The following is a 23950-nucleotide window of genomic DNA, read 5'->3' on the forward strand; positions in this document are numbered from 1 at the left end:
CCGCGTCAGCAAGTGATAGGCTGAATTCATCTGGCGCGCCAAGCACTAGTTGCAACACACAAACTTCAGTACAGTCGGCGCTAATAAAATAACGGAGACGTAATATAACAGGAAGCACCGTAGCACTTAGTTCAGCGTAGGTGGTTCATTTGCGAAGAAAAAACTATGCACTTTACGCCTAATAACCGTCTTCACAAAATCATCACAAGTTTTTATAACAGGATACTCAAGTTTCCTTTTCTTCCCGGGAGTTGTTAATGCCCCAGTGCCCTGTAATTCTTTCCTTGCACGAAGCACACTGCTCTTCGAAACACGCCTAAATTCCGCAGTTAAACTCGCGATATCGTTCAAACGACAATCCGGATATTTGTCTGAAAATGTTTTAAAAACATTCAACACAATAGTTTTCTGTGCACTTTTCAAAGGCTTTCCCGTTCTGTGTTTTACAAAACTCGGTCCGACGTCAGCCATAACAAACCGTGCGCGCGCGAATCCGAAATGCAACTGTTGCGCCGGGCATCAACTGTACACTGTACAGTACCTTTTGTCTATGCCACCGTACACACGGCGTCTGCTAACATAATTGTAAGTACATACTTGCTGACACATTAAACTGTATTGGAAATTAATGATGAATCGCTATAATGCTATATATCAACAATTGTTATAAAAAAGACAGTGTAAAAATACTTACAAATGGTACGTAACCAAGGGACTGTTTCTTGCGCACGAATAATGTGCGCGGCGGCCGGCAGCCAATGAAAATGTTTGTTTACAAGAGGCTTTGTTTATTCCAAAACTCAGGTAAGAGTGAACGGAGAATAGTATGTCTCATAACACCTTGGCTATCTCATTATGGTGTTGCTTGGGATCAACACCAGACTACAAAAATTGATCAACCTCATGAAACTAAAATCTTAAAAACCCCACTGATAAACTTCAAAACTTATCATGTATAAATCCTGGATTTCGCTTGTTCCTGACGGTTTTATAAAGAAATATTTTGACAGTTGGGACTACTCAAGTTAAGCTATATGCATTACCTAGCTATGGAGAAATCAGAAATGACATGCATTAATGTAGTCATATAACACTAAGTTTTAGTTGCTAACACATGCCTGTTTGTTTTTACAAAGAGCAATTAATGAGCAGTATGTGTTAACAACAAAACATGATAAATCAAAATGACATATCGATACAAAAATAAAAAACCTATGTAGCAAGTAAGCAAGCCTGACACAAAATTATACTGCAGAGTTTTGGAAGAATGGCCACTACAGAGAGTATATTTGCGAGATATTTTCACACAAAATCAAAACCACGCTTCAGAATATGCTGGATGCCCACTTTCAAGACATTCATAACTGGTACACATTACCAGGTAGTCCAACATCAACAAAAAAGTACATTTTCACTGTAACCAATCAAAATGTTCATATGTTTACTATGGTTATTTTGCAGATATCTGTTTCAAAATACCAATTTTAATTATTGTAATGTTTCATACTAAAGTTATCCGAGTGTTATAGCGAGCTACCCTTCATTAGGATTGTTGGTTAACATTTATTTGCATTTTAACTTCTCCTAGTTTGGTAATTTTATTTATTTTTATAACTGAAGCATTCTTTTTTGTACTGAGTCTACACTACACACACATTCTTCGTGAACTTACACCTGATCACAGTTTGCCAGGTAGAAATTATGTTATCCAATATTTCTCATAGTTATGTTTCTTTTTGGTGCCTTACTCATTTTTAATTGTAAGTTTCTGGTAATAAAGCAGTTTAATCAAGCGAAGGAAAGAGTCACTTTCTAGAAGTACATCGGGCAAGATGTCTCCTGTGTGTGGGGTGGTTCCAATTCCCACGGGACCTCATACAGAAGTCAGGAAGACCTCGCGATGACCGCGAATTAGTTATTTGTCTTCTCTAAAAATTAAATTTCAGGACGTCTGCCATTTGTAACGTCAGACTTAGGGTGCAACGTTGAAGTCATAGTGAACTTCCGCGTCGGGCAATCTCTAGATTCCAGCCTTGAAGTTTCGGCCGAGTCGCCGATGACATGCCAGGCCCTGAACTTCAAGAATCATCTTTCGTGAGATTGTCCCAAATTACTATGGGTTTTCAGTAACCTGGAGAATCTGCTGAGTTCCTGACATCTACAATAGTAGCTTTAGTTCATCCCACATCGCTATAGCTGACGTTCCCTGGAGACTATGCTGTCCACCTAAGGGTCCTGCAGATCATTTCATCTACCAAACCCTGAGTATTTTACAACATATTGGTGTGGTGACAGTGTATTTGAGTGTCAACACATATTACCCACAAATTCACACTCTAAATCTTGAAATAGTACCAAGTATTCAAGGGTAGCTTAATTATACATTTAATATGAATTAAAATTATAACCATTTGCAGAAATTAATTTGAATGTATCGCTATTAAAATGAAATATTTTTAATATTGTAATAAATACATGTGCTTATCCTTTTTGAACTGTCAAAGTGAATTCATAATAATTTTAAGTGTGATTCTTATTTACTGGGTTTGTGTGTGCTCATTATGTAATATTGTAATTAGTTTTAAATACACTACACACAACACACTACATTACATTTCATCACTTGACCACCACTATATATTCTGTGTGGCTGGTTCAGGCACATTATTAAGAGCGTTTGCTTTTAGCATGGGCCATGCCACCAGTAGTGCACATCATACTGCTGCATTTTACAAAATTTCAATTGAATACCTACAAAAACACCAAAGATACCTAAACTGAACTATTTAACATAATTAGTTAGCATTAAATTGTTTCACCTGTTTCTTTCATCATAACTTTATAGTTTTTATAGGGTCTCCGATAAGTATCTTGCATCATTTAAACAATGATATAAGCTTACTATATTAATTTGTCTGTCGGTAGTATATATTATAAAAAAAACATCAAATTAGGTTAATTTCTCTGTATAGTGCACGTAATGAGCTTAGCTCCACAACCTGCCAAGTTTTTACTTCATCGTTCCACCTGAACACCTAAATTTTCATAACTGACAACATCAACTAATACCATTTTATTTTACTATTGCTTTACACATATTTTTATATTCATCATATTTTAGACTTATTCTTTTCTTTGCCATTTATAGTATATTTAGAATTGTTCTTAATTTTTACCATAAAAAATTAATACTTTATTTTAGTATACCATGAGGCAGTTTTCATCTTAATTTGGCCACATGTAGAAAATTAGGCAAAACAAGTAACAAGGTGGTTGCTGAAGTTTTCAGCTAACCTAAAAAACTGTAAACCACGAGCACACAAACACTTAACAATGACAGGTTGGACCACGTATTGTTAACTATATAATTCAGAAGAGAAAACAAAAGCATAAAAAAAAGCTGCTATATGTATCACATAATTTATTGAAAGTTCTTATTGATCAAGTTCAAGGAACATAAAAATACTATGGTGTAAAAGGTTCTATTCACAAAACAATTAACTACAGTAGTAGCATATGAAATCCATTACATTCACAATCTTTGTATCCCTGGCAAAAAACACAAAACTTCACAAAAGTAACAAATAATATGTTGTTAGCTCATTTTAGTAACAAAAGTAACTATGTATGTACTTTAAAGCAACTTATTTTAATTTTCTTTTTCAATGGCATATAATTAATTTCAACATAATTCAAAATAAAAAAATTATAATTCCAAATGGCTTGATCTGTAAAGCATTACACTGGAATAGTTTTAACCTATGTGACAAATAGTACGTTGTATATTGTAGAACTATAAAGAAAGTCAGACTCTTTAAACACTACTATTTAAAAATACACCTGCTTCTTAATACTGTTTGCTGAAATAATAATGCTATTAGAAAAGACTTTCTTTTTTGTATATGACTTATAGCAATGACAATATGCCTGGTAAATAATGGCACAAAAAGACATTCCATTATTCAAAACATGATAAAAGCTATTACAAAGAAAAACTAAGTCTAGGTATTAGTAAATAGTGGAACCAAATGTTGAATTTTTAAGTAATATTTTTCAGCCACCAAACAATTTTTTTTTTTCACAATTTTTTTTTTTTAATTTTGATTAAAATTCTGTACATATCCATGGCCATCAGTTAAAAAAAAGAAGCCACCTACAGGTAGCAAACAAAAACAATGGTGGCTGTATTTTCAATGGTCAGAGTTATCAATCTCAGCTGAACTTAAGTATTGGTAACAGCCAATTTTATGAAAAACTGGAAATTATTGTCAATGAATTATATTTTCCTAACAAAATTATAAATACAGTAGAACCTCTTTAATTCGAACCTCGATAAGTCGAAAACCTCCCAAACTCGAAAAAATGTTGTGTTTCCTTCCATTCAAGCCCCATAACCTCCGTTGCTCAAAATCTCAACCCTCTATTAGACGAAATAATCAGTGAGTCCCTCCAAGCCATTTTGGTACAGATTTTCCCTCCATAACTCGAAAAATTAAATTGGACCTCTGTATCTCGAACATAGCAATGTTTTATTTTACAACCTTTACAACTCGATTATTTGAATCTTATTACCTCTATAGTTCGAAGAAAAATAAGTTACCAACTTTAAGAATTTGTCGACAATGTAAGCACACCATTGTTTCTTAGAAATCAATTTAGGAGTATACAATAAATCGGATTACCACGAATTTATGACTCGCGTGTTTGCTTGCTTGGTGACAGGTGTTTAATTTAATTATTTTTAATTTCATTTGAACTTTAGCGAATCAAGTCATTTGTTGTCGACTGTTGTGACTGCTACACATCAATTTGTACAACCGTTTATGAATAAAATTGTTAAAACACGAGTGCTGTGAAACGTAAACTGAAAACGTTTGAGTCTCGCTGAAAAATTGGAAGTGCTCGAAGCTGTGAAGAACTGTCAAAATAAGAAAGATGCTGCTGAACAATTTGGCCTGCCAATGAGTAATCTGTCAACAAGAAAATGGCCAAAGAAAAAAGAAAAATCTTGTTATTCCTTGATAATTGAACAGCACATAATGATATTCCACAAATGAAAGCTGTTAAAGTCCAATATCTCCCCGCCAATACCACATCAAAATTACAGCCTATGTATCAAGGTATCATTAAAAACTTTAAGTCATTATATCGGAAAGAAGTTGTCAGGAACATGTTGGATGATATGGAAGAAAAAAAGAATTCTACTATAGATGTATTGCAAGCCATGAGAATGGTTGAAAAAGCTTGGCGAAATGTAACTGCGACTACTATAAAAAACTGTTCTGTACATTGTGGTTTTTCATCGTCGTCAACAGAAGAAGCTGAAACCGAAGATTTTTCTATTTCACCTCCTGCAGAATGGAATATAGTGGTGTCTGAATCAGGAATATCCTTTGAGGAATTTGTTAAGTGTGATGATGGAGTTATGACTGCTGGGACATTATCAGATGACAAAATTTTCGATTCAGTAGCTCAGAAAACTGATACTAATGATTTAGATGACATAGAAGACTCGAATAATACTACATGTGCTCCATGGGTTTCCATCAAAGAGGAAAGAACCACATTGAATACTTTACGAAATTTTATAGAGCAAACCAGCAACTCTGAAGAACAAGAATTTTCTGCTCTTTATACCTTAGACAATGCTATAGATGGAAAACAACCGAATCTAAAGCAAAAAAAAAAAAAAAATTACTGACTTTTTTAATGCCATTTTTTTTATTTTAAGAATGTTTTGAAATAATGTTGATTTATAATAAATAAAAATATGTTTGTCACCTCTGAAACTTGAATTTTTATTTATTTTACCTCTCTAACTCAAAATGTATAAGAATGAATCTCAACCTCTTTATGACGAATCAAAATCCGCTTAAGTCGAAATCCTTACTAATATTATAAATGCGAAAGTAACTCTGTCTGTCTGTGTCTGTCAAACTTTCACGCCAAAACTACTGAACCGATTTAAATGAAATCTGGTAAACAGATAGTCTAGAGCCTGAGAAAGGACATAGGCTACTTTTTAATGTGAAAAAAGGGTTGTAAGGGGTTGAAAGGAGCGATTAAAAGTTGTATGGAAGTATAGTCATTTTTAGAGCTAGAAGCTTGAAACTTATTTTTTAGGCTGTTGATTCGATATAAATAAATACGACATTCAAAGTTTGTAAAAGTTTTACCCTCAAGGGTGTAAAATAACAATAGGGAATAGGGGATGAAATTTTGTATGGAAATATGTAAGGTTTACGGGAATGTTTTATAAGTTTGCGACAGAGACAAAATATTAGAGCTATTCTGATGTAACATTTACGGAGTCATTACAAAATGTGAAATTGAAGTTAACGCAAGTAAGAAACTTGCCAAGCACCACGCAGTACACAATGAGCGCTGTGCAGTTGCGTGGGTGGGGGGGGGGGGGGGGGGGGTGCGCAGCGCGGTACGGCACGGTGTAGGTGGGGAAATATGCCTAAGTGTGATTACCCGAACGGGCAGACACGTGAGGGCAGACTAATGTGCCACACGCATGCGAATACTGATTTTTTCCACTGGAAATTCATTATTGTTGACTGCAAATTGATTACAATTTGATTTGCTTACACGATTTTTTTGTTTATTTAATTAATGTTCTACGTGAAATGTGGCATGCTCACGTGTATCAAATCCGCAAAATCTTTATGTTTTGGCTAAAGATAGGAAAACAAAAAATGTAGTTTATAAAAATGTACTTAAATAAACTCATATTAATACTTTATACCTTATGTACTTAGATACTTAAATAATTTAATAAGCTCTTTGCAGTGAAACATTGCAAATAGCTGATTAAAGTATTTATACGTATGTGTCTTATTTGTAAAATAATTAGCCTAAATAATTTAAAAATGCTACCCAAAGACACTATTCCACGCGGACAAAGTCACGGGCACAGCTAGTCCTCCATAAGTCGAAAACTCTATAACTCGAATTTTTTGGCGTCTCCCTTCAAGTTCGACTTACAGAGGTTCTACTGTATTTCCACATAAGAATCATACAACATGCACTTTCTTTTCTTAATTTAGATCTGTTAAGTTTTGGAACTGAAATAAAATTAACATTCAAAATTAAAGCTACAAACTGTTCATTGTATTTTGTTTCAAAAAATTTCCTTTCATGTTAATGGTAGAATTCCAATCATAAAATAAGGCCTGTTTAAAGCACTTGAAAAATTATTTGCAGGAAATAAATAAACATGCAGTACTTCCACCCCAAACAAGAAAAGATAAAGACTTTCATTAAGGTTTAGTGATAATTTTTTGTGCTTCATGAAAAACTAATTAATATTACATTACCAAATTTAATTTTAGAAATAAAAAGGAATACAAGTAGAGTATTCTCAAGTAGTAGTACTTGCAAAAAAAGACAATAAAAATTACTTTCAAATAAAATTCTCCACAGCTAAACATTTAATGTTCTGCTGAAGTGTAAGATCTGTCATTAAATTGTAAGGACTAGATTAAAATTGATATTTTATATTCTAATACACAAAAAGACAGATATTGGCAAGCTTGAAATTACTCAACAAAATTATACACAAACTGCAAAAATACAAGTACATATATAGTGTTCTTTCTAGTAGGGAAGTACCAACATTGATATATTGATTACCGATTGTTAGGGACAAGATTATAGGGTGAATTGTGATAAAACCGAAATAACACCGAAAAGCATGTCAATACACCATATAACACCAAAACGCATGAGATACAAAAAAAATAATGAAATTAATTAGAAAATTATTTCAAACTCAACTCAGATTTTAAAAAAAAGTCATCTTTTACTATATCAAATTCAATGAATGTAAATAACTTAGCATGAAGTTAGTTTCAAAACATAATGTACTAAAAGGATTGTAAAAAATTAGTGTTTTATATATATTTATTAGCAACTAATTGTTACAATACGACATTGGTACATTTTTCAAACACACATATAGTTGCTGATTTATTTTTATTGTTCCCGGTAGTTAGACATACTTATTACGAATGATTATGCTGTAAAAATGTGTCATGTATCAGTCAAAATGGCAATGTGTTGGTGAAGTATCATTGAACATGTAAATGTCGTATTTGTATAAATAGGTGCTATCTTTATGAATAAACAGAGTTTATAATAAATAAAAACAATAATCCCTATATCTTCAGTTTGAAAGATGAAATTGACCAATAATTACAACCTTAAAATCTTGTCTCTACTTATTGTGCTACCAACTGTTTAAATTATGTATTCTCAAAGAGCTATCAAAATGGCAGTACATGGAAACATGGGCGTAGATCCTGAGGAGGGGAAGCGGGGCCGGGAATCAAAACGCTCCTCTCTGAGGGGGCCCGCTTGCGCTTGCATAATCATAACTGTGAAATGGGAACAATAAAACATTCTGCGGGCCCGGGAATACTACATATCTTTGCCCATGTCTGAAAAAATATTTTCTGAAATCAATGCTACCAGAATTTAAAATTTCGAAAGTATTATTTAAAAAAATCACAGTTAATTGTAGTATGTATAACTTTATATTTTGCAAAACTTAGCAGCAAATTGAAGCTGTATAATATGTTCTAATTTGCAATATGTTTCCAAATCTAGACAATTTAATATGAATAAGGTTCACATAGATGTAGGTTTATCTGCAAGTCATGGTTTGCCGATGATTGATTATTCTATATCTTGTTTATTCAAACAAGTGCACTTCCATATCAGTACCACCCTACTTTACAACTACAAAACTCACATGTAAATACCAAAATCAAACATCTAAAATGAGTTTCAATATATAGGTAACAACTATATAAAAACCTCCAAAGAATTCAGTCATATAAAAATAATAACCAAGTAGGCATCAAAAAAATTTGTTCAATTTTCTCAAAACTATTTACACTTCTTTTTCACATTACTTTTTAGCATAAAATGTATACAAATACAACCACACCAAATATATTATGTACCGAGGCATCACGACATTTCAATAAAGCACCTTTTATTTTTACATGGTTTTACACAAAATACATAATAATTATTTTTGCCACACATGACAAAATGGTTTAAAAACCAATCTCAGTAATGGCCTATACTTTATGTATACAATTCACAATCAAACTGAGACTTCATTCAACAAACATTATTTTTGATTGCACAAAACAGCAAAAACCCTAACTTGTAATTATGAACAGCTGGCAACAGATTAAACTGATATTAAAATAATTAGTAAGGTTAATTTCTCTCGGAATTGTGCGAGATGTAGAGCGAGAGCGAGAGAGAGAGAGAGAGAGAGAGAGAGACAGAATGCAATACTTCTTTTAAAATAAAAACCAATCATTTTAATCACTGGGTTACCTTTCCTGCAAGACAAAATTACTAAATTTAAATTTTAACATAAATAAGAATAAATTGGACACATGTCAAAACCACAGCTGCACTAAAACCTATACTCAACACACATTTCATCTCATCACAACATTCATATATCCACAATAATTAACAGTTGGTAGGTGAAATATTCTTAACAGGAGTGCATGCAGAATTTCATTTTGGGAGGAACAGGGAGGGGAAGAACCTCTTTGCCTGATTGCAAATTCTTTCCTTTTGTTGGTGGGAATGATAAGATTTTTTTATAATTTCTTAGAATTTAAGGGGGAGATGCATCCCCCATCTCCCCTGTGTTTTAGCCACTGATTCTTAGCTGTTTTAATGACAATGATAAAATAGGTTAGCAAAATAATATTTTTTGGACTATTCTACATGCAGAAGAAAAAAAATTTGCCTTCACAACCTATGCTAATCATATACTGTGTAGCAAGCCAATATGTACATTAAATTCTACTTTCACTAATTTTCTGATGTTGTACAACTTGCAAAAACACATTTCCATTGCCATTGAATTCAGGCTATAAACATATACTGAACACAATAATTGTGGTATCTATGACCCACTCAACCAACGACACAAAAAAGTAAATACATATTTTTTTTAATGTACAATTAAATGTATCATTTCTGGAAAAAAATAATAATTTCTAAGTTATACACATTGCTACAAAAAATTTAAGAAAACATACACTACATGGAATTTATCCACATACAAATAAACAAACAACATGCTGTACAAAGCTTACAATGTCTTACAACCAAACACTACACGTTCATTGTCTACAAAAACCGATTTACATTAGCAGGAAACCAGAATTTCCTAAATGATCATCCTTTAACATCAATTCCTACACACAAATATCTCCAGTATTTCTTCCAATTTATTATCTTTTTTTCTAACTTGTACCCTGCTTTATCTGTTCCTCATCATTATTTTCCCACAGCCTTGTAAATAATCTTCATTTTTTTTTTTTTTGATTATTAAAGAAGGGAAAGTGTCCAAAGGTGAATAGAAAAAAAACTTGCTGTATAAAAGCTTGCAAGAAACAGAAATTATGGCACAACACATGTAATGGTTTCCCCAAGACTTCTGCTGATTTTGAAACAACTGATCCCATAGACACCAATATTGGCTAGCAGGCCTTCACATTAAACGCCACATATGCTCCAAAAAATTTAACACACCAATTTAATGATGTGGTATTTGGTAGATTTTCTGCAAACATGAGGTTATTTACGTGGTTCTCACTTAATGTGCAAGACTTTTCTTTGAATAGATCTGCTCAATATTAAAAAAAAAAAACTATATTTTAAACTGGAAAAGTCAACAGCCAAACAAATAAACAAACTCTAGCTGACACTTTTAAACACTCACGTCAAGACATAATGTAACAAAATGTCCTTCATAATAAAGGCACGCACGATTTGAGTATACATAAATTTTTAATATTGAAAAAAGGTTTAAAAATAAACAGCACAAACCACTCACTTAAAAAAATATACCAATTACATACCCTGATAAATTAGCAATTATTAATTTAACTTAATTAAAAAATTGTAAATATTGGAAATAACCAAATTTATTTAAAAGAAATCTCAATTGAATGAATTGATGAATTAATTTCATAATCCCTATTAAAATAACATTAAATCCCCAATTTCTACTGTTAGCCAAAACCATAGGACTGTGAATATGTGGATTCCAGAATCAGAATTGACACAATACTTTTTTTTTACAGTAAGACTGTTTAAAGAACTGAAAGCAATGCACAATAAACATCACGTAAAAATAACTAAGCTATCTGTTCATGACAATTATTAAGTTTTAATATTGTGCTGTATATTACAAACACGTGAATACACATTGCATGGCAATCTTTGTAAAACATTCATGCATATCAAATTATTATTAATAACTTAAGCACTTGCAGCCTTAAGGTGGAGTATCTCAACTTGTTTTAACAGCTAGTTGATTATACTGTTATTTTGTGAACAATCTTAGGTTACTGATTTCATTACATTCAACCATACAACACTTCTTTACAATAATTATTTTTCTACAAAAAGTCATTGAATTTTACTTAGCTATCTTAGTTTTGCACTTACGTACTTATCAAGAAAAAGGACAACTATTGGTTGCAAATGAAGGTTAAAAAATTCTAGAAATAACAAAAGTAACTAATTACAAATATAACAAAGTTGCTACCACTATTGATGAAATATCATATGACTTCCACAATAAGATACAGAAGATTAAAATACAGGGGTGCAACCTAGAAGCTAGATTTAAGTTAAAAATCCCAAATATTCAAGAAAACATTTTACTACTACATACATACATTGTTGTGAGTTTATGTTATTTAATACATTACATAATTATAAAATCACTAAAAAAAATGGGTGATGAATTATAACTAAAGGAATCAGAACAAAACAAAGTCTTAATGGGATATAACATGTCTAAAAAAGTGCCAACTGATCATAACTGGTAAGTCATTTCTTTGGTAATGGTAAAAAAAAATGATCTTTTGCTACTGATGACCTGATAAGAAGTACGTACACTGATTTATGTAGCAGGCAAAAATTTTTAAATTTCTTGACAATAAATAAAAAAATATGCTAAATATTCATTATATGCTCAAACCTGTTCTGCTACCTATTGTTATTAATGTCACATGCAAAAAAAACTATAACTGTTTTCTTCAAACTTCATCACACCACTCAACCCCAAAAATTAACAAAAATAAGCATTTTATCTACAACATAAGTTCATCATAAAAACAGGAAGCATGATCTTCTAGCCTGTCTACTTTTTCTGCATTTAGTACTATGCTACTTACTCATGCTGCATCACACAGTTGAGAAAAAAAAAAGCCTCATTACAGTAATCTGAATGGTAAAAAGCTAACAGTGGTTGTCTTCAGTTCTGTTAACAGTACAAATGGCACTGTATATTCTAGTCAAAAGTCATTTCTGTCCATCAAACAAGAATGACAAAATATTTTCACATCTTTTCCTCACATTTCACCGTGTTTACGCTTCTAAAATCTAATGGCTGCAGTCAGCAAAAAAAAAAAAAATTGCCATGATTACAAAAAAAAGATTAAAACTACATTGCCTAAAGTTCAACTATACACTAGTGAAGTACCTACCTAACCAACTATAAATTACATGTACAATCTCAGTTGGAGAATCAGATAAACTTTTTTGCATCAGCTATGCTCCACTTTTCTCAGCCTTGCAACACTGCAACTGCAAATGAGGAATCTATGGTGTTCTTGTGCGAATTATTACCAGACATAAATCCAGTAACAATTTCACTGCCAACAAACACATGCAAATTAAAATTAAAATTAAAACAACTCCATAACACTTAATAAAAATAAACCTAACAGAAAATTACTCTTAGGTTTAACTGAACCACTCAATCTATTACAGGGTCCCTAGTAAAAATAAAAAAATAAATTTCAGACTTGTCCTATCTGAAATTTTGAACAGTCGAAATGTAGCATCTCAGCACCAAAAGGAAAAGTGCTATGACAATCTCACCATGCATGCTTGGTTAATTGGTGGATCTCATTATGACATGTTACATATAAATTCATTCAGTATTTCAACATACATAATTGCAAAAAAAGGATTTGAATAACAAGTTATTATAAAATAGGGAGTCTTAAATGGTTTCAGTCTTAATGGTTTCTTAAGTATAAATTTTCTTTTGAACACAAGCATTTGGCATAAGTATTTTTCCAGGCAAAAACTATATTTTCATATGACATTACCTATTTTTAGTTAATAAAATGAATAGTTAATAACATTCAAAAACTGAGCTCTCTGTTGGTATTAAAAGAGCACAAGAAAAGAGCAGAGTATTCAGAAGATAGTGGTGATGTGATGAGATGAGTATGGAGTTTTCATGGAATAAATTGGGTTAAGAAATTAGGAGTGCCAGTACATGACAACGTGCACTGCATTTCCCACTTACAATCTGTTTGACCCCAAACGGGAAATGAACCTGGATCACTTTGAGGAAAAGGCGAGCGACAAAAATCTCTACCCACTGCTGTCCCCACAAGTCGAGACCAGGCGAGGATAACCTGTGTTACTTGGTCCCAAAAAATCAGAATCTTATAAATGCTAATGTTTGCTAATTTACACTTTAAATGCTATTTTTTGCTAATTTCAAACATATATGCTATTTTAACTAATTTCAAAATATTTTTTTCCCCACTAAATTATTTTAAAATGTTATTCATTTGTAAAATACCCTCTATAAAATGCCACAAACTGCTACACTTTCATTGACGGTTTTCAAAATGGTGTTACAAAATATATTACGTATTTCACATCTACACCAACTTACCTTATATTCATCTGTGATTCATGTACATATATAATTAAATTTTCTTAACATATGTTTGTCATTGAAGACTTATCACATCAGCAAATCAGTTTATATGCATAAACAACATGACCACCATCTTTGTTGCAGATTTTCCCTTGTCTCACTGGCCTAAATTAATTAATTTAATTGATTTGTGATTTACAATAAATTAAACCTCCAAATTCTGTTAGCCAGAATATTATTAGGGTTGTGCGAATGTTCGGTATACCAAAACTGAAATCGAAATTTTGCTACTTTCATTTTCGATTTCGGTAAGAATTTCATCTGTCGAAGTTCGTTTTTAGCTAAATATTTCGAGCCAAACGAAAGTTCAATAGCTTACTTACCGAAGTTCGTTTGTTCTAGTTGAAAAAGAACTCATAATTTAATAAAAATGTAATGTCTTTATATGATTTGCATATGTTATTACTAATAACGTAATAACCTATGCAAATCATACAAAGACATTAATTAGAAAAAAGATTTCCGTTAAGATTAATTTACGTGGTGATGAAAAAAACTCATGTTAATGAAAATACGGTAAAATCATAATGTGAACAAACATGGCCGTTAAAGTAAACAAAATTCAAACGTGATTACAGTAGGCCTAGGTATCAAAACAAAATCATGCAATATTTGAAAAATTACCTGATTCATTTGCTTTCAAACAGTTGTGTAGGTACTATATTCGTAAAGCATACATTCCAGAACTGTTAGTACACTATTTAGTATTTACCGTATACACATAAACAAAGAACGTACCTACTTTTATTCGCGCACGGCAAAACAAAAACATTGTCGGCTTTAATTAAATTTTACATACTCTGTCGGCATATAAAATCCTCATAATATACAGCCAATTAGACAAAAAGGTCAACAAGTCACTGCATGTAATGACCACTCGGCAGCAACCATTTGTTATGTTTTGTTTTGACGATGTCCCTATTGCCTGGTCTACAGCTTCCTGAGCTAGCCATGTGTGACAGTGGTGCAAGATGGCGGCCGTTCCGCAGTAGTCACGTGTTTTTTCATCAGTATCATGCACGTGATAAATATATTATCATAGACTGCGACATTGTGTACGACTGTAAAGGAAATAGTCTGTGCGCTGAAAGATCTGGATTGATTCTTGAAATTTACGAGTGACATGGGGCTGTGTTGTGTGGTCTAGGGCAGATGTTGATTATATTAAATATTACATATCCTATTCTTGCGTGCCTGAGGCAACACATGGTGAACATGAACGAAACAACTCGCGCATGGCATGATGTGCCAAAACAGAACAGATGATAGGATAATTAGAAAAGCCTAATTTTAAATCTGAAACAAGTTCATGTAGCTTTAGTGCATCTCAACCTTAAACTGGAGTAACACAAGCATTTTATTGGTTCGTCATCTGTAGAAAATTTCAAATGACATTTGAGGTTATATTGTATCCTGCTAGCATGTCATCAATAATAAGTTTATGAACTTGTCATTTTTAGATACATGAAAAGGCACCAAAATGATTTATGTAATGGAATTTATTGCCGAAGAGTAAATTTTGGGGCACTTTTTTTCTTTGTTAAATATACAGCAAGTAAGCTACTACTGTATCACATGGTGTTAGCTAGACTGTGACTATCGATTTATACACCATTGAAACTATGACGATTACTTCTTTTATTTAATACCCATCTCAATGGAGTGTCGATGATTTGTGGTGTTTTAGTCCATGGTTGTTGCCGTTCGTTTATTTTTTCATACTTCTGGTGCATTTGACGAAAAGAATACATTTACTATTTAGTTTTCAAGTTTGAAATGACAAATATGCTGTGTTTTAATTTGTTTACGCAATTCTTTCCATTACTGTTTATCAATACAGTAGCGGAAAAAAACAACTTTTAATACATACTTGTTTCATGTTTTAAACATTGCTTATTAAAAATTAAACAAGAGTAATTATATTGTAAACATGAAAATCTCAGCAGAGAAAGATGGTATATGACAAACTCAGAAGGTATACTATGTCAAGTATTCGTAAACAAACAAATATTCATTATTTCAAAGTGTTAGTATTCAAGGCCAAATTGAATACGAATACATATGTAGTTTATTATTTGTATTCGTATTCAAAAAATTGAATATTGGCACAGGTCTAACTAAAAAACATTCTGAAAGAAAAAAAAATTCCCTGACTTTCCATCAACAATTTCAATTTTCCTGACTTTCCAGATTGTGGGAAGCCTGTATTTGTATATGTATATGAATATTTAGTTTTCAAAAATTTAGAATGTAAATACAGTAGAACCCTTTTTTACACTATTCAAGAGGGTGTCTGGAAATGTAAAATGAGGGAAAGTGTAACATATGGGAAATGTACGAAAAATTATTTTTTGCTCAGAGAACATTACCTTAACATAAGCCTAACCTTCTCTGATATACACATATTTATTGATTAAGAGAGTATGAAGCATATATAAATAGAATAATTAAACATTAAAGACCAATATTTACATTCTGTACAGAGTATAGGTAAGCATACATACAGTATACGTACGTACACCTATCTTTCACTCAGTACGTCTTCAGATTGCGCGGATTCATTTAGCGCGATGTTAATTTTACTGCCCCAGTCTTGATTAGCACGCCTGTAAATTACATATAACACAAAATCTCCGCAGGCACGACGCAACGAAGTCTGTTTCAACTTCTGTAAACAACAGATATGCCGTGGGATACAGTTAGCCAAACAAGGAGGGGAAGGGGGGGAATAGATGCGCGCGCAGGCTGACTACGCTATCGGTTGTTGTACAAACATCAGCTATGGCAAGTTAAATTGCAGCTATAGAGTGTAAAGGAACAAATGTTTTTACGTCCGCGCGTATGCCGCTGTGCCATACCGTTGTCGCCTGGCCACAAACCTGGCCATGAACTCAGTCTAGCCAGTAGCAGGGAATTCACTCAAACAAAAGCAACATCTGCCCATTCATCTGCCGGTAACTGTACGTGCTTGATCACTCATAATGCATCGTGTTCAAGTATTTGAGACAAAACTAGAAGTATTACAGCACGCAGATTTTCATGAAGGCCATACTTATGTTGACTGCACTTTAGTTGTAAGCAAGTCAACTGTGCGCACAATCGTACGAAATAAGGACTCTTACCGAAAGTTTATATAAGTCTGTTGCTGTTGGTTGTACTAGCAGGAATATATTTGACATTAGATACAGGAACAGAAATGACCAGATGATTCATGCGGGAAAGGTTGTCAAATGATTGTTGCAATGAACAAAATAATCATTGACCTGACAGGATTGGTGTGAACCAGGTGGTGATACACGAATAAGCACTTTAATTTTGGAAAAATTAAAATGTAATCATCCGGACAGTAATATCGGTTTCACTGTCAGTAAAGGATGGTTTGGAAAGGTATGCAACGTGAGTTGAATGTCACGCCTGGGCGGGCAAGTCAGCCTGTTGACTGACGACAAAGTACATAACCACGTATCTCCCGTTACGCGGTGTTGTATAAAGTACAATGGGAGGCATATAAATATAAATGGTGTGACATATTTATAGTTGAGTGTTATTCAACGCATTAATATTACGTAAAGTATATTTTCCTACACAATTTTGGAACACATTAAATAAATTAGGTAGCCTTGCTATTTATGGAAACTAATGCTTCAGAATAAGTGATTTCGAATAACACAAGCAATTTTAGGAACTAATTAGTCGTGCTAAGTGAGGGATAGGTGTACTTTCATACTTCAATTAGCAATTCACAGTAACATCAGACATTTACAGGTTAAGAAAATTAATAAAAGTACAGTATGTACTTTAAAACCACACTGAGATACATTTCCTTCAATGATTTTGTGATTTTTCACAACTATGTTCAGAGTTGAAATAGACACGCCTAATCTCTTAGCGAGTGAAACACAAGTGCATTTGTGATCGTTCATGCACTTTAAAATGTTTAGTTGCTCAACAGTTAAAAATATTTTCCAACTTTTACAAGCTGTCATCTCATAAAATATGTACAGATAAAAATTCAGTTAATTACTCACATTAAAAACAAAATTTTCCGCTTATTGACATTTATACAGACCAAGTTACTTTTTAACAGACGTTGACAAAGATGAATACCAAAAATATGTAATAAGTGGGGAAGGTATTCAGTACTTTTAAGTGGCATAAAGTGGTATTTTCAAACCCAGAAAGCGGTACTTTCAGGAAGGGAAAATCTGTGTTTTCATATTAAGTGTTTTAATGATTCCGCAATAGTTTTCTCGTGATATATAAACAATTTTAACCTTCTGATGCTTCCAATTAAGTGAATTAATAAATGGGGAAGTGTTTTTTTTTTTAACTGAGGAAACAACATAAATTGGAGATGGTGATTTATAGCATTTAAAATAATAACATTTAGCATTTTGAATTTGAATTTGAGCATTTTGTAGCATTTTTAAAAACAAGATTTAGCCAATTCTCTCATTTTACATTACTGAAGAAAAGTATATTTTTAAAAAGCAATAATTAATACACAATTTAATTATTAACAACCACAGAAATAAAGATCTAGCACAAGTACAATGATAGCCTATCTTGGCAGGTTTCCAAACAACATTTTAGCACTTATGAGTGCAATAAATTGAATACTTAAAATTACAATAAATATATTTTAGCCGTGTTCATGGCCATAGTTGATGTAGAGTGCACAAATAATGTTATTGAAACTCATTTTTTCAATTTTCGCCTTCTTTTGGTTTTCGATCATGCCAGAAACCGTTGCTTGCCATTTTACCGATTTTTTTTTCTTCATCCGATTTTTCGGTGAATCTTTTTTTTGCAGCCTGATGTCCCTCAGATTTAATGTGCTTTTCAAGTACATCTTTTTTTTTTACACTCCAGACGGCGATTACATAAATTGCACATTAAAATATTCGTATCACTTTCGTAGAACTGTTCACTTTTGTATTCATTTATGCAATCGCGGAATGGAAATTACGTTTCATCCCATTTTTACCACGAGAAATAACAGTATACAACACATTCACGAGTATGCACGTATTTGTAAACACACCACCTACCACAGACTACACAAGAACGCGGCTTTCACATGAAACACAGCCAGAAAATGGGACTTACAATTGTTAGCGCGGCGAAGCAGAGATGTCGCAATATGGTGACCTAAAAACTTGTACTCTGCAAGATGACTAACAATCTTCCAGCTAGTTGTTCTTTGCTTTCTTTACAATTGCGAGGCACGGATGGCCAATTCTTCATTCAATATTTACGAACAGTAGTTGTTGTGAATGACGTGACAATAAGATACTTTTGCTGAATACGCCATAAAATGATGGTTTCTTTTGATACTGAACTGAAACGAAATACAATCGGTAAATAAATTGTGTAGAGTGAAGACGAATCTACGTTTTTTAACTTGATTTCACATTAATCTCGGAATAGTCTATATTTCACATTTTATAGCGGAAAAAATATAATTTAGCATATTTTCGCATCTATTTTGCGAAAAAGAAAAATCACCATCCCTAAACATAATACATATGAAAACTTAGCAAATACAGTAACATTTCAGTTATTGCAAATAATTACTAAAAAAAAAGTTTAAAACATATAAAAGACAACCCTTAGCAAATAGTAATTCACTGAAACGTTTGGCGAATAATATTTTATCTTTAACATAATGTCTATGTCTGAGGAAACAGCGAAGTTTAACTTTCAAAATAAATTGCAGTGAACATTTCAACATTTTATTGTTTCAAACGATGATGCGTATTACTTAGAATGTAGTTAGAAAAAAACCTTTCACAGTCAACATTAGCACATAGTACCCAAACAGACTGCAAAGCAGCACGAGCAAAGTCAGGATGGTTCACTGAAACCGCCATAAGGAGTGAAACAATGTCAACAGTTTGGTTTTCACTCAACTTTGTTTGCACAAGGAACTGCAGTTCATTGTACCCCTGAAGTAAAATGTCTTCACAAAGCTTGGAGAGCAAGAACCGCTTTTTCAACTTTTTGCTGAGTTCGGGAGAGATGCTTTCGAGCACAATTTCTGAGGGATCAAATACAGCAACATTTTGATAAAATTTCTGAGAAGGATCACCTGCCTTTAATGACAGGAGTTTTGTTGATGCATGTGATGCTGCTGTCACCAAGGCAGATGTGATTTTCCCTTTGAAGACCATTTTTTCACATGCAATCTAGAGTTCATTTACTTTCTGCCCAAAGTTTCCACTTGTAGCAAGCTGCAAAACCTGCTCTATTTTGCGGATTTCACCACTGAGTGTGTGACTGCAAGGACATGATGACCCTTCCAGTTTCTTGATAAGGTGTACAGTAGCCTCACACACTTATTTTACAAAAACTGCCTGGATTTTCACACATTTTACATCATCCCTGGATGCAGTAGAGAAGTACTCTACTCCAGTGTTGTTGATACAGGAAATTTAATAACTGGTCAAAAATTCAACAATGGCCTCAAGATTGTCGGCGAGGTAGGAAGCGGAGTCGTACCAGGAAGACCACCTTGTCAACACTGGCATTGGAAACAGGGGAATGTCCTCACCTGGGAACTTTTCATCCAGGAACTTCTTAAACAAATGTTTTCTCTTGCGTGTATTTAAAAATGCCGACTTTACTTTGGCAAGAGCCTTCTGAAGCTCAGGGAGGTTTTTTCCAAGCTCATTTACAACTAAATTGAGCTTGTGAGCCCAGCACTGCACAATAAGCACATGGTCGGCCATGATGTCTTTTAGTGTGTCAAAACACTTTTCCATGTATCTGGCCGAGTCCGAAACAAGCGCTAACACGTTGTCAAAGTCAATATTGTACTTCTTTAGGGAATCCAAAATAGCCCTCGAGCAGTTTTTGGTATTGGCTGTTTCCAAAGTATGGACATCACCAACAACAGTATCAATTTTGTCACTGCTATCAATTACTTTAAATAGCACAACAAATACACAGCTTCCTCTTCAGTCTGTAGTTTCATCACACAGAATTACTAACAGTTTGTCTTTCACCTTTTCTCTTACTACATCATCTCTCTCTTGGTGCATTGATGGAAGATGCTTTTCTTTTAGTACTCTTAGACAAGGAATATCACCAGCACCTTCAACAAACTCGTTCAGGAAATCTTTCAGATGCGGATTTTAAAGTTTTTTTTAGCGGAATATTTGCTTTCAGAAAAGTTTCCATCACTCGTTTGCCGAGGTATTCAGCAGTTTTTTTCTTCCTTTCCGCACTACTGAAGCATGTAGCAATCGAAGTCTGTAATTTGGCTTCAGGGCAACCTTTTTGTGCACTGATGTGCTTGGCAGATTTTAGGTGTTTTTCTATAGAATCTTTACGCTCCCACGCAACGTGGCACTTGCAAAATTTGCACATTACGGTGCAATAGTATCCGTTTTTCTGATATTGAAATGCCCTGTCGTAAGCACTTAATTTATTGTTCGGCATTTTCGATACCTACTCTCACTTCCAATCACCTTTGGAATGTTTTTAACTCACCATGATCAAATTACCTATATTTGCCAGCAGTACAAGACAATTTGTTTATTTACATCTACATACGTACGTGCGCTAGGCAAGTTTTACCGTGACTGCTGTCGGGCAGGTGCGCACTGCGAAGGTCGTTTTACTTCCGAGATTGGTTGCGAGGGGGGGGGTGTTGAAGTGTGTTGACTATGAGGGAGGGAAAGCTATTTTTAGAGTAGAGCAGCCCGAAAGATATTCGCATAGCAACACAGTGACGTCATCCTGTCTGCATTCCAACCACCCGCATCTCTCTTTGTCACTATTGCCCTCTTCTCTAGCAAGTCACGCTTGGCCAAGCCAGTCTGCATCATTCCCCCCCTCCCCACGGCCATTACATAAATAGTGAAACCTTGCTATTATGAGAGTTGACAATGGCGAGAGAAATCCTTGTAACTACGAGTACTCGTAATAACCGAATATAGAAAATTTAAGTCTAAGTTAGATTCCTGAACTTTCCAAAAATGTTTCAATTTCACACCATATCTCGAAAATGGTGCACTTTAGTGAAAAATCGGATAGAATAAAAGTTGTAGCAAATTAAATTACGAAATTCCATGAAACTTTTTGTATCTACGATGGGTTTTGTTTTAGTCAGAATTGAAATGGTTCTACGTAATGGCCGCGCTCCGAGACGCAGCTAAAATAATCACCATACCCTGCACGAACAAGGAGAGGAGGTGGATGGGAGCAAAATGCGCAGGGAACGAGGGAGGGGAGGTGGGGAGGAGGGGTGGAGGGGAGGAGGGGAGGAAGGGTGGAGGGGAGGGGAGGGGAGGAGGGGAGGAGGGGAGGAGGGGTGGAGGGGAAGAGGGGAGGAGGGGAAGAGGGGAGGAGGGGTGGAGGGGAGGAGGGGAGGAGGGAAGGATGTCTACTATCCACTATCCTCGCTGCGTAAAGCCCGGTATTCACAGTGCGAGGCTGCTCGCTGCGAATGCCTCGTGGCGAAGGCTCGGCTTTGCCTCGGACTGTGAATACCGGGTGTGCTCGCTACGCGGCGTTCGCGTCGCACAATTCGAGGCGAGCCGTGTGCTTGTCGGTAGAAGAGCAGTGCTCAAAGGTGCCTCGCCCCGAGCTGTGCGTCAAGTGAATACCTGCGCTGTCTGCCTCGCATCGTACAAGACACAATTCTGCACTGCAAACTCAACAAGCCTCCACAACGAAACTGTCATCATGGATAATCATGAAATGATCGGACAATTAGTTAAATGTTATGAAACGAAACGTTTACTGTGGGACTCGAAACACCCTGAATACTATAACAAACACAAGAGAGAAGACTTGTGGCGCGAAATATCGCTATCAATGAATGTTTCTGTAAAAGATCTGAAAAAGAAGATGACGTCTCTGTTGGGCTCTTACCGACGTGAAAGGTCAAGGGAAAAGAAAAGTCAAGTTACAGGATCTGGTATGTTTATAATCATTATTTTACTACATAATACAATGTATTTTGGAATTTTACTATGTGAGTTGAATTGGTTAAAAACTCAAATGACAGGATCAGATGTTTTGTTATCATTTAGTGTACTGTATAATACAATGTATTTTGGAAGTTAAATTGGCAAGAACGTAATTGAGGTTTTAATGTTACAGGCCAAGGAGATGTTTACAAGTCACAATGGTTTGGATATACATTGTTTGACTTTCTTTCTGATAAGGACACGCCAAATGACACATTCGATATAATGGAGAATGTAAGTACATTTACAAAACATTTCTGTAGTTGAAGCTTACAAAATAAGGATGTAACAACACACATTAATAGGTAGTTATTTTGCTATAGAATTGAGCCATTAGTGGCAAAGTCCTCAGACAGATGGTTCATATTTTTTCAAGCCACCGGATTCCTTGTTGGTCTTCCATGTTCCCGGGAAACATTAATAGTCATTTTGCCATGGAATTGAGCCATTAGTGGCAAAGTGCTCAGCCAGATGGGTTCGGATTTTTTTGGATGTTAGATTTGCTCTTCGAGGTGTCTGTCCAATTGGGATCAAGCCACCGTATTCATTGTTGTTTCTCCATGTACCCGGAATAAGTTGACCATTTTCTTCTCTGTCTAAGAAACCAGGCGGTGTGTAGATAGGATTTGTGATAGATCGTTTTCGCAAAAAATTGTGTAAATATACAACTACTAAAACTACTTTCTTAGCCTTCTCGGGTTGTAGTAGTATTGGTTTTCTCAAAACCCGAAATGCAGAACTAGCTACTCCAAAAGCATTCTCTACGACCCTACGTCCTCTGGATAGGCGGTAGTTAAAAATTCTTTCAATAGAACCAACTGGTGGAGTACCTTTAAATGGTGTCATAGTATATTCATTTAACTCAAATGCTTGATCACCTAATAAGAAATAAGGAACGTTAATACTATAAGGAATTTGCACTGCTTTTGGTTTCGGTATGTTCAGTTCCTTGTTTTCTAACTTTTTGTACAATTGGGTATGTTTGAAAACGCCTCCATCTGAAAATCTACCAGGGCAGCCAACATAAACATACAAAAAATTGTAGTTGGCATCAACTAATGCAAAGAGCACAATACTAAAGAAACCCTTGTAATTGTAATACTCAGTTCCACTGTTCCATGGTGCTTGAAGCTGGACATGTTTCCCATCCATTGCACCTATAACATGAGGG

The 23950-nt window shown here is 34.3% G+C and overlaps 1 protein-coding gene across 1 annotated transcript in view; it reads right to left on the minus strand.

Moving 5' to 3' along the window:
* Positions 1–3406: 3406 nt before the first annotated feature.
* Positions 3407–23950, minus strand: part of LOC134546173 (zeta-crystallin-like) — a 67988-nt gene continuing 47444 nt past the window's right edge. Inside the window, exon 8 of the mRNA XM_063388759.1 lies at positions 3407–12713. Within this exon, the coding sequence (XP_063244829.1) occupies positions 12711–12713 (3 nt within the window). The 3' untranslated portion in view covers positions 3407–12710. The remainder of the gene's footprint in view (positions 12714–23950) is intronic.

The sequence above is a fragment of the Bacillus rossius genome, chromosome 1 (assembly GCF_032445375.1).
Source record: "Bacillus rossius redtenbacheri isolate Brsri chromosome 1, Brsri_v3, whole genome shotgun sequence".
In the NCBI taxonomy this organism is placed as follows: Eukaryota; Metazoa; Arthropoda; class Insecta; order Phasmatodea; family Bacillidae; genus Bacillus; species Bacillus rossius.